Source organism: Rhinolophus sinicus, linkage group LG04, assembly GCF_036562045.2.
Source record: "Rhinolophus sinicus isolate RSC01 linkage group LG04, ASM3656204v1, whole genome shotgun sequence".
Lineage (NCBI taxonomy): Eukaryota > Metazoa > Chordata > Mammalia > Chiroptera > Rhinolophidae > Rhinolophus > Rhinolophus sinicus.
The window spans coordinates 61,823,838-61,836,199 of NC_133754.1; the positions used below are offsets into that span (position 1 = coordinate 61,823,838).

At 37.4% G+C, this 12,362-nt stretch overlaps 1 protein-coding gene across 1 annotated transcript in view; it reads right to left on the reverse strand.

The window, feature by feature from the left end:
• Positions 1-12,362, reverse strand: part of KCNU1 (potassium calcium-activated channel subfamily U member 1) — a 119,353-nt gene that overhangs the window by 61,344 nt on the left and 45,647 nt on the right. The window contains exons 17-19 of the mRNA XM_074331502.1: positions 8,997-9,086; positions 8,762-8,859; positions 2,403-2,517 (exon numbers count right to left, since the gene is read on the reverse strand). Coding sequence (XP_074187603.1) covers positions 2,403-2,517; positions 8,762-8,859; positions 8,997-9,086 — 303 coding nt within the window. The remainder of the gene's footprint in view (positions 1-2,402; positions 2,518-8,761; positions 8,860-8,996; positions 9,087-12,362) is intronic.

Genomic DNA, 12,362 nt, shown 5'->3' on the forward strand with positions numbered 1-12,362 from the left:
TAATCAGCAGTATGGTCCTGATTGCTGTGTTCTTTTTAAGTCTCTGTAGTCCATGTAAACACATCTTACTCTGAATTAAGAGGTGTAAGTGAATTAAGTAATCATCATCTTTAGAGATGATCTTAAGGGTAACTATCACCAACCCATAGATGGGTAACTATCACTCTCTCTGACATTTTTCAGGAGTTTTTAAAGCATATTCAGGGATCATCCAGCTAGATATAAGGCTGATGGACCCAGTTTGTGGATAAACTAGGCTATCTGGATCAATTCTCCTTTTAGATGCCTGCTTTGGACCATTTCCTTATTTATCATAGACAATGGGGGAATTAAAGACAATGGGAAAAATACAAATAAGTCAAATAATTTTGTTTTTAAAGCTGTGTTAAAGAATGTGGGGAGCCTGTGAAACTGAATAACTAAAATTACATTCAAGGATTTTTTGTGGCTCTGATTATCCATGAATTGCCAATTCTCTATTATCACAGAGAAGACATGGCAAAGAAGAAATGAAAACAAAAGCATGGTTAGAGCACTTCATGTGTTATCACATATATTGCCTTTATATTATCAAAACAGTTTTCAAAGTTGAATGATTTTGATCTTGTAATAACTTTGCATTAACATAAATATAATGTACACTCACATATACACACATGCACAATACCAATAGCCAAGAATGTATTCTTAAGAAATTTGATATGTTATTTCTCACAGCACACTACCATAAATTCTCACCTCTCGTCAGGTTAGCTGGTACATGGAAGGCTCCATGTTTTCCCCAGGCCTGGCCTATGTCATATTCTGCACAGGAGTTGAGATTCCCACTCTCTTCTACCTCCCCAAATCCCATCGCTCACAGGACACTTTCCATCCAGCCCTCCTTGACGTCTTCCTCCTTTGACCTCCTGCTAGAATCATCAATGCAGCACTTGAAGGAATGCTGCCTCATTTGGCCTCTGATTGATTTTATGTGAATTCATCTTGTTTACCCAACTAGATTGCATAGGAGTTGAAGCATGATTTCCGTATCTACAAATGCATCGAGCACAGTGTCTACAGTGTGTACTTACCATAGCACATACAGGTATTCAATAAATACTTATTTACCAACCTCTTTAAAAGAAAAAATTTATCTGTAAGTCCTAATGCTAGTCTGTAGTTGTGTTGTTGATGCTAAGTGCGAGGTAAAATACAAATTCACGAAATTCCATAGCACTTTTCCTCTAAATAGATCTTAATCCTTTCTCATAATTTATCTGATGTAGTTTCATAGAATCCTGGAATGAAAGGCAAGGAAGGGCAGAAACTATAACTCCCAGGACTTTTATATTCCTCAGTGCACACATGAAGTGCTGGCTCAGACCTTCAAGGCCTCCCTCACCTCTAGGACAGGTACAGTCAGCCTCTGTTAACCAGATCCGCAACCCATCTATCCAGAATCCTTAATTAAACAACAGCATAAGTTTTCACGTACTAAAAGAAAGAGGTGAATTATAGCAAAAACAAGATCAAGGATTTATTTCAAAATCCACATCTTTGGAAGGCTCTGCCCTTAATACATATTCAGTCCAATTTTGTGCACGTTCCTGGATATAGTAATTGTAATAATAAGGAACATTTAATGAGCACTTACTCTCAGCCAGGAATCCAGAAAAAGTACTTTAAATACTTAATCTTATTCAATCATTACAAAAAACCCACAGAGTATTCATTACTGTTATACTCATTTAAGATATCAAAACTGAGACATCTTGAAGTAAAGCAACTTTCCCAAGATCACATAGCTTAGAACCAGCATTTGAATTTACATTATGTAATGCCAGAGCATAATGACTATGCTTTTCTGATAATGCAATCACATTTCTCAATCATGAAGGGTTTTCTCGGTATAGTACAACTACTAAACTGAAACTCGGCAAACATATTACAGTTATCCACAATAAAGTTCAGAGTAATAGAACTTTTACATCAGTGCTCTATTTACACTCAACTAGACAGATCACCTTCCACCTCCAAACCAGCACTGTAGTTAATCAAATTTTCAATGTACTAAAGAGTTGCAGGGCAAAAGGGAGGGGAGGAAGGATTTAAGGACCCTATGCTGCAGATTCCAAAACAAAGGCAATCTCATCATCAGCTTGTTGGAAATAGGGAATAGATTAATAATAGAAAAGCCAGTTCGGGTATCATAGGTACAAATTATTTGTGGAATCTTAATGGAGGTATATTTGCTTAGCTTAAGGCTCCTGGGAGAAGTATGTATGAATTCATGTTGGTTAGGAAAATTCTACTGGTCAGTATTGGAGCTAAGAAAGCAAATATTCTGGCTTAAGTAAAATTTTTATTGCCCCATGGTTCTCAGAAAATGATAGGGGACCAGGGTTCTCTGAGGCTCTTACCTGATGGCCAAGCTCATGTTGCTAGTCATCACGCTTGGCCGTTCCCCTGATAAAAAGTCCGGCCTCAGTGTGCCACAGAATTCCTTCGTGCTGCTTTTCTTTACCCTTATTGTCCCTGCAATAGAATAACAATCTTAGTAAGTTGGCATGTCTGTTTGAGAGAGATTTTTGTATCATTCCTATTGGCTGAGACATTTCCAGGCCTTTGACTAAGGTGAGGCTGGGGGCCCTTAGGTAAACACTAGTTCTAAGAGGATGAATTATAGAAAACTCTTTAATTTCTTTTTTCAGAATTAGAAAGTGATTGTGAGAATTTTAATACCATATAGTATTCTTAAGGTAAGTACCTATTGAGTTAGCTGCTGTACTTTTCTAATCTATCACTCCTCCCATCTCACCCAAGAGTATAGCATCTGAGGAGCCTTCCTGCTACTGGCACAGTCTGGAACCACTATAGGACTCTTAAGAAAAAAATACTATCCAAGTCCCCTTCTCTGTTCAGGTTGCAATTCATGCCACAGGAATATTGCCTCCCTTTACTTTATTTTTCCTTTAAGGCTTCCTTTATTATTCATTTTAACTTGTCAAGAATCTTGATTTTACATGGGATATGTCTCCAAACATTTGTGAATTTCAAAATCTGGAAATAACACAAAAGCAAGTAATTTTCTCATCTGCAAATGGGGATAATACTGGGACTTCAAAGGGTGATTGTGAGGATAAATGCAAGAATGTTTGAAATTTAATAATTCAATGAGCAACATGAAACTGCACTGAAATGGAAAAAAACTGACACATGAGCCATTCATTACTTCTTCCTGCACCCATATGTTGGTACTCAATCACGCCATTCTTATTCTGGAACCCAGATCCAACCTAGCAATCCTTTCAGCACATTAACTAGGTTAGGAAATCACTGTTGATCAATAAGAATTGGCACTTGGTAATGTAATAAACAAACAACATTCTAAAGGATGCTTTGGAAGTTAAATGTTTCTCTTTCATTCTTTAAGGACCCTGAATTATCTGCTTGCCTGAACCGATCAGAGATGGGGAGACTGTCTGAGGAGAAGTTATCAAGGAGAGGGACAGACTCAAAGAGTAGCTATCATTGCTACTCCTCTTCCCCACCCACCCAAGCAGAGAAAAGAGACATGGCCTTTTCCTCCAGTGTCAGTTTTAGGACTGTCTCTGTACTTAGACTATGCAGAATGGGGAGTTCAGGTGGAACAAGGCCATAAACCCACATATCATCAGGTTTGGGACAAGGGTAGACAGGAAAAGCCACAAAAATATCTTGGTATCCCTCTTCTTACCTTGTAATTCTTTCTGAACCATTCTAATCCACAGAAAATATCAATTGAGTCAAAACACACTTCTGGAAGAAGAGCGACATCCTTTGCATAGGTGATTTGTCTGCTTAAACCATCAGTAATCACATCACACAGCTGTGCTAAGAGCCAGGTTTGGCATAAGATTGCTCCCTACCTGTAATCCTCAGAAGCCTTCACTTTCATATGGGGGCTTGATGAGGGTTTTCAGGTTGACTGATGTTTCCTTATTTTGTGGTTACCTTTTGCCCTAGGGGAAAGGCTCAGGAAGGGAACATCTGAAGAAAAACCTGAGTGGGAAATAGTGTGTTACCCACTGTCAATCATTAGCTGGCTTAGTATATGTGATAGAAGGCTGAGCTATGGAATGTAAAAGGCAACATGCTCAAACTAGCTTAGGAACAATAGAACTTTCGGGAAGTCTGCTTTCTCAAAGCCTGACTTTCTGGCCAACAACATTTGCCAGGTACTAAGAAAAGGGTATGTGGGGAGGGAAAACAAGTGGGTGGGGTGAGGCCTATGAACTTATGGATGTTTTTGCTAAAGCTTCATTCTTAATAAAGTCTCTTCTGAAAACGCATTAATGATTTGTATAATTTTGGAAGCTTTCACAATTATCGAAGTACCTGCATGGATGTGAGGGTTGGAAAGAACAGCCTCTATGAGGACTGGTGAAGTCTCTGGCTGTGTGTTGGCAGCCTGAAGGTGAAAGATGAACTGGCCCACATGATCTCTTTTGGTCCTTCCAACTCTAAATTATATAATCTCAATGACCTTCAAAAAAAGTGTAAAGGTGTTCTCTCTACCAGGTTAGGTAGTTACAACAATCTATTGTTGCCCTTGCCCCCAATTTCTATGCCGCTTCAAACATTTGGGCACAAAGCAAAAAATAAAATAAAAATAGGAAGGCAAAGTCATCTCTCTTGGGGGAGTAGATAAGCAACTGAAGTTTCTTTGATTTCATTCTAAGGCAGTTTGATCATTTTATTTATTTATATTTTTGTCTATAGCTGACAGTATGCAAGTAATTATTTTTTTCCTATTTTAGGCAAAAATAAAAATGGAATGAATTTTGTCTAACAATCTAGCTAGACTGATAATGTCTTGCTATGGCTTACTATGACTTCTCTATGGATATTCTGAAGAAGGTTTCTGGATAAAAGCATTAGACATCAAAAAAAACATGGCATCTAAGACCAATAATTCACTGAAAAAAATTGCAAGTGTTATATGTGGCCAACATTTTAATTATCTTTCTCTCTTTTTCAAGCAAGCAAAAGCTACATGCAAATATTTTTCTTTCCTAGCATACATGATAAGACCACATGTTAAGACATGCCTCATATATTATTTCCATATGGATAGCAATAATTCTACTCCTTTCTATCTCCCTCAAAAATCTTATCATAGCTGAAATGAGTGAAAATAATCCCTATGTTATTTGGATGATTCTGAATCTGCTTTAATTTTTGCAATTGTTTACAACATTTTATACCTACATTTTATACCTACCAATCATTGTGATATACCTAAAAAGAAATATCATGTATTCTGGATAAGAACCACTACTCTTAGAAGCTGAAGAAGCAGCGGGACAGTAAATCCCGCCAATACCTTAATCTTGCAAGTGTGGGGATAGTATTTATTTATTTATTTATTTATTTATTTATTTATTTATTTATTTTCCCATCCATTCATGATCAGAACTTTATTTCAAGAAAATTATTATAGCCACGAAGAATGGCATGAATTGACATGAAAAGAGGCTAGATCCAGGGAAACCAGCTAGGAAACTATTGTAATCATTGGGATGAAAAATAAAGAGGGCCACAGTTGAGGTGGAGATGGATACCAAGGACCGAAAAATATGGAGCCTCATAGTCAACTGTAGGATTAGAAGAACAATGGCAACTGTCATCGATATAGGACTATAAGACATTTCTGTATGTTCTTTGTGGACTTATTATAATACCAAATTGCTCTCATTTTTATTGGAATTCAGTGGTCATGTGGTCCTGACCCCACTTTAAAGAAGAAGAATCCTGAAGGAACACCTCTCTCCTATGTAACGCCATTGGTATAGGAGGAGAGCTTGAACTGGAATTCAGAGCTGCTTAGGTAAGCCAAGCCAGGGCGAGGAGCTGGTGGAGTCCTTAGGGTGGTCATAGCTCTATCTTCTAGATTTGGAATTCTTCTCCCTAGGGAACATTGGCTGGGGTGACTCCTTTCTTAAAGCGGTCAATTGGTCTTGGATATTTATGAAAAAAGTGACCCATGTCCAAACCTAAAGAAAACTGTGAAGTAAGGTAAATTCAAGTTTGGATCACCTATTCAAACCATTTCTTACCATTTCTTCCTGTCCCTAACTCCTTTCACACTCTCTTTCTAATTTCATTTTCATAATTTCCCTCACTTTCAGGTGTGACTCCATCACACACTCACACAAAAAATAGCATTTTAATGAGGACTCTTAAACAGTCCTCAGGGGGTGGGGATGAGGGATATTTGGCCACGACTTTCCTAAAGATCATTTTCACAATGCCCACTCCCTCCACTCCATCACATACAAAGATCCTTATGTCTACCTCCTTGCCCTGGTTGAGAACAACTACTCTAAAATGTTAGGCATTAGAATAGCAGGCAGTGAATTCCATAGTTGGAATTAGGAAAGTTCCTGCCCAATAACTTACCTAACTTACATTACTCAGAAAAACAGAAAGACAATTACTCCTCCTGTTCTGAAGGCTAGCCCTACTAGTCTTCATTCTCTGATCCCCTCCTCCCCCCCAAAAAAATATATATATAAAATTAAGAAATAGGTTAAAATAAGTATACTCTACTAGAACTTTTCTTATTTCTACTAGAATGCCAATTCTTATTTCATCTGTATTTCATTGATGAGAAAAGATTCTTTTTGGGTTTATGTACCCATGGGTAATATAATGATTAACATATATGTAGTACATACCATTTGCCAGGCACTAGTCTTAATGCTTTTTATATTAATATATTCAATGTGTATTCTCTTTAAGTATTCTCATTTAATCCTTGAGATACCTAACATTATTGTCGACATTTTACATAATGAAAATGTCAGAAATCTGAAGCACAAGGAGACCTTAAATAATTTGCGCTAAGTCACACAGCTAATATGTGACCAACGCAGAATCTATGATCTCAACCACTGCACCATGCTGCCTCTCTAAAACATTACATTATAAACTTAAGTGGAGGATCTCTGGTGTGATTCTAGTTTTAAAAAATTAAGGTAATCAATGGTAGAGGGATTATACATCATAGAATATTAGAATGGAAAAGGGCCATAGAGGTGATGAGGACTTCCCAGTTTCGAAATGATGGCACTGAGGCCCCCAAAGGTAGTGTGTATTCCCTTAACCACAGCTAATGAGTGGTACAACTGTGGTCAGAATTCAAGCTTTTGAATTGTCATGCAGTATAATCGAAGGAAGAAACTGGTGGGACCTAGGAAACTTAATTAGCTCAATAAAGTGATAATTATTGAAGAGATGGACTAGGGATAGATACACTTCACCTGGCTCTGAAATGTGAAATGTTCAACCTGAAATTTGTACTAATCCAAAGGCAGTAAAGTATATATTTTGTCATCCATTGGTAAGTTCCTAAGTCCTTTTTGAAAGTTAATTCTCTGGGAGAATTTCCAGACATTCTCATGACTTTTAAATATATTAGGACAAGCAGTCTGCTCTACGGTGATGTCCTCTGGCACATTTTGGCTAGAGCTAACTCTTCAGATTCCACTTCACACTCACGTCCGCTCTCTAGGCACCAGACCGGTGCCCATTTCATGGTACTCTGCTGCCATCGTCTGGCAAATTGAAGTCACAAACAGCTGACTCACCGCCGGCTATTTAAGAATCTCGGTACCAGATTAATAGTTCTCCTGAAAGCAGTGGGATAGGCTTGGTAGGTGTGGTGATTGAGGATCAATATGGAGCAGGAAGAAGACATGATTCTATTATGTGAAGAATAAAAAATTCTGATGGACGTGATAACTACAGCAAAGCTCAAACATTAGATTGTAAATTGGAAGTCTTACTAATTTACTCCCCAGATACTATAAAATACATGTCATAGGAGTAAAATTTGGCATATCTGCAAATATGAAGGCAGAGCCTTTCTCTTTAAACAAAATTTTTACACCCTAATACTAGAGCAACTTCCTGCTTTAAAATATTTATAGTAAAAGCACACTTAAAAGTCAGCTGAATAAAGGGCATATTACTCATTTTTATAAAACGTGTTTGTTTTGCAAAATGACTGACAGTGCAAGAATATGCATGTTTATAATTTATTTGTAAAAGTTTGATTTGTAGTGTTTACACAAATATGTCTACTCCAGACAACATGCTAATTTTTTCATATAGTATAAAGATTTGTATGTGAGATTATACTTTCAATGTATTTTTTTCTTTTTTATTCATGCCTTCTTTAGTGGGATGTTTCTCCTATTTAGTCAGCCTCATCTTTGCTTCAAGAAAGATTCATATTATTATAGAATACAAAAAGAATCAATGTTTAATTTTTAAATCCAAAATAGGGTAATGAAGCCCAACTAATTAACAATGCTTTTCAGACTGAAGCATTTCAGGAAATTACATAGGAATACATTTTTTTCTATGCCCCAAACTGTCTTATTCTAAAGGGGAAATTGAAAGATTCAGAGAAAATGAAACAGGGTTAAGGCAGAGACTTTAGTTTTACATGTAGAATGACAGCATGAGACGCTCCACAGACCTGCTCCTTAGCGAATTTCATTTGGAACTCACTGCCTGGCCTATGAACGAGTTGAACTAGATAACTAGTAAGGTTTCTTTCAGCTCTAAAAGACTGATGCTCAAGTCTTGTATGACCAGTGGGAAAATGTCTGCCCCTTCTTGGCCACGTTCAAATGGGCATTCTTTTAAAAGATGGAACCTCTCCTTTTTCCTTGGCCACGCCCCCAGAAACTGGGCTCAAGACAGCCAGCTATAAAGTGCAGTTAGTTACCTGTGAAGTGTCGATGGTTCTTGCTTTTGCAGCTACATTTTCCAATTAGCTCAGGAGTATACACATCACTGTGACAGGTGGCACAGTAAAAGAAGGCTCTGGACAATGAAAGCAAATCAAGAATGACTTATGTGAGGCTTAACACTAAGGAAGCATGGCGCTGACTCAGACTGCCTGCCATTAAGTTGTATGTGCTTTAGGACTTTCTCCCCATAAAGTAATAAAAAAAAATTACCTTCTGACTTCCTTTGCAGATTCAGCAATAAAGAACCCTAATGTGTTCTTATGCAGCTTAACTTGTGCAGGTGGATTTAGTAGCAGACCACTAGAAAGAAAAAAATAAAAACACAGTAAATTTTCCCTCCAATATCTGTGCCAACATTTTGTGTTTCATTCTGTCGTTATCCATGGATTTTCTAAATTGCAGAGTTAATAGGACTCAATCCCCTTTTACTGGTAAACAAGGGAGAAAATGTGAATTTCACTATATTTAATACTCTGTTTTAAATATGCTACTAAATATGCTGAGGGGAGCCGGGTCACAACACAATTGCTGAACTGCACACACAGCTGAGCTAAGGGAAAGCTCTTCCCTGGACTGTGTCCTGAATCTGAGATGGCCAAACCAACTTAGGCTATCATTAGGCTAACCAATGCCATCTACGCCAAGGCCACACGGTTGTTAGTCTTACGGTCATACTAGTGGTATTCATCCTTAGGCTACTTGACCTCTAAAATTTAATTACATCTATAACCCGCTGGGTTCAAAAGTTCCTTTCAGCTGCTATGCAATTTTTGAACTTGCATATTTCTTTTGAATTCAATTTTGTCTCCTGATTGCAGAATTTTTGAGAGAAGGGACCGCATGAATTGTTTCTATTTCTATATTACTTGAACATTTTGATTTTCGATTTCTTATGGTTTGTGTGTTTGAAAATGCTTTTTTACAAATTTCATCCATGATACTCCTTGATGCAATACTCCATGTTGACTACTTGAGTTTTTACATTTCTCCCTATGTTTGTCAGAATCTCCTGTTCTTATTTCCTGTTTTTTTGTTTTGTTTTTTTTTCAGACCTCTTATGATGAAGTCTTATAACTCTGTAACTCCCTGCACCTCATTTGTGCATGGTCAAAGTACTCTTTTCCTCCTTTAAAGCACATTCCTATTATATTCACATTGGAAAGCTGTCAAGTCTTATCCTGTTTTTAGGGTACTCCAAAGTAACTTGCAAGTGTTTGGGCCTTATAAAAATAAAAGGGCTTGTACAACAAAAGCTCTTCAGCCCAGTGCCAAGAGTAGAAAGCAGTATTCAGGTAGATTATTACTTAAAACATCGGATGGCATTTTCTGAGTATTTACTGACCGATATTAATGAGTGGAATGATTGCTTTAACTTTGAAAGAGAAAGAAAGTGGATTTGTGCTGCCAGCCTGAAACATCACTGGTTAGTGTTCACTAGCTAGCAAGCATATATGTGTTTGCATCTTCCTCTCTCTCTCTCTCTCTCTCTTTAAGGAATGGTCTTCTGAACTCTTGTTAATTATTTAGTTATGAAGATACTATCATGACAATATCTCTGGTTGCATTTGAAAAAGCAGTGAACTTCTTTTAAGGACTTTTCCAAACTGGCGGATTGCTTAATCCCCTCTTCATGAGTCATGGCCAGTTGCTTTACTAGAGAATGTCCGCTACTAGAACAAACTCAGAATATGATCTGACTGGGTCAGATCCAGCTTTATTTCTTAGCAGGTGACAAAGTATTCCCTAAGACAAATCATGATAATTCCCCAGGGCTTTCACAAGTCTTAGAGTATATTCAAGTGTATCAATTAAAAGAGAAAATAAAACAGAGAAAAGAGGTTTTTCCCCCGTTTTTCAATATACTCGCCTAAAGCCCAGCAATTGAGATGTCCTATTTTTCTTCCACTTACCTATGGCTGTAGTGGATATAGTACAGGTTGGTGATCAGAAGCGCAGCCCCTGGAGCCAGACTGAGTTCGGTTCTGGCTCGGTACTCCCACTCGGGAGTGGTGTGAGCTTGGGGAAATTACTCAACCTTTCTGGGCCTTACCTCTCTCCTCTGTAAAATGGGATGGATAATTGTGCACATCTCACAGCATTATTGTGAGAATTCAAGAGTTAATATAAGTAAAGTGCCTACAGCACTGTTGGTCATGAACTAGCAATCATGTAAGAGATTGTTATGATCAATGTCTTTGCCAAATCCGGATTTAATTCCTTTGATTCACCTGACTTTTGGTGGGAACCCAAAGTTAAGTCTATGTTAGAGCAGGTTCCTCTTTCATTGTGGGAAGATGTGTGCTAGATAGTGAACAGCACCAAGACCTCTGGAATAGATGTGGAAATTAGTTGCTTAATAAACATCCATGCTTCTGGTCTATGATGTCCTGATAGTCATCCTAATAATGTTTATGGAAATATAGGATGTCAGAGTTGGAAAGGAACTTAAAAGCATTTGGTCCAGTAGTTTCCAAAAGCCAGTGAATAAAGTGACTATATTATGGGGACTTAAAAAATTCTTAGAGCTTTTGGAGATTTTGATACTGTAAAGTTCAGAAATGGGTTTTGGAATAGATATGTGTTTAAAACTGCAAATAACTCTGATGCACAATCTAGGTTGTTGAATGCCAAAGATGTTATAACTTGAAGAAGTTTTGAGCCAGTCTGTAACCCAAACTTTCTGGTGTAAGATTCTCAGACTCATCCTTTTCACCATGACCTGTTTCCAGTAGAAGGGCCATTTGTGCATAGGTTTAGATTTTGAGAATTTCTTGAGCATGGCAGGATCGTTAAATAGACTTTAGCCAGCCAGACAGTACTATTTGTTATTCTCTCCTTAATGGCTTGCTTTGCATAGTACCCAACAGATTTCTTTTGGCTGGATTCTTTCTGCTTTCTCTCCACTTGCACAGATATGTTGTTCTTTCCAACACTGTATATAAAATCATTTCTTTGCAGTCCATCTGCTATCACTCAAATTTATTGAACTTTGACTGTTCCCTATAACTCCAGGGTTCCTGGTAATGTCAATTTTAGAGCTAGAAGAGGTCTTAGGTATTAATTAACATGAGCTCCTCATTTTACAGATGATTGAACACTTTTCCAAGGCCACAGGGTTAGCAAATCATAATCAGGATCAGAATCTAGTGTGTTGATTCCAATTTAATTCAAGTTAGTCTTAAGCTAAAAACCACACATAAGCCAACATCTTTCTTGTTCCTGATACATTTAAGCCCCCACTTTTTCTTATTTTTTAGTATCTGCTCTCTCTATATCATTGTAGCTGATTCTCTTTCTATTAGTCCTAGATTTTATTTTTTATTACTTCTCTTACTTCTCATATTACCCAATATGGGTTCTCAGGAAATACTGGTGATCTGATAATGTTACCTGTTTCCTTTATTTACCCTTTCAATAGCAGACTTTACCTAATAGGCCAGTCTAATTCCCATCTTGCCATATTTTGCAGATTTGTTTCTAAGACTAGAGTATGTGAAAACTTTTTTATCGCAAATAGTTCTACTTCATAGTATAGTTTCATGGTCAAGACTTGCAAGATCTGGTAATATATTAAGA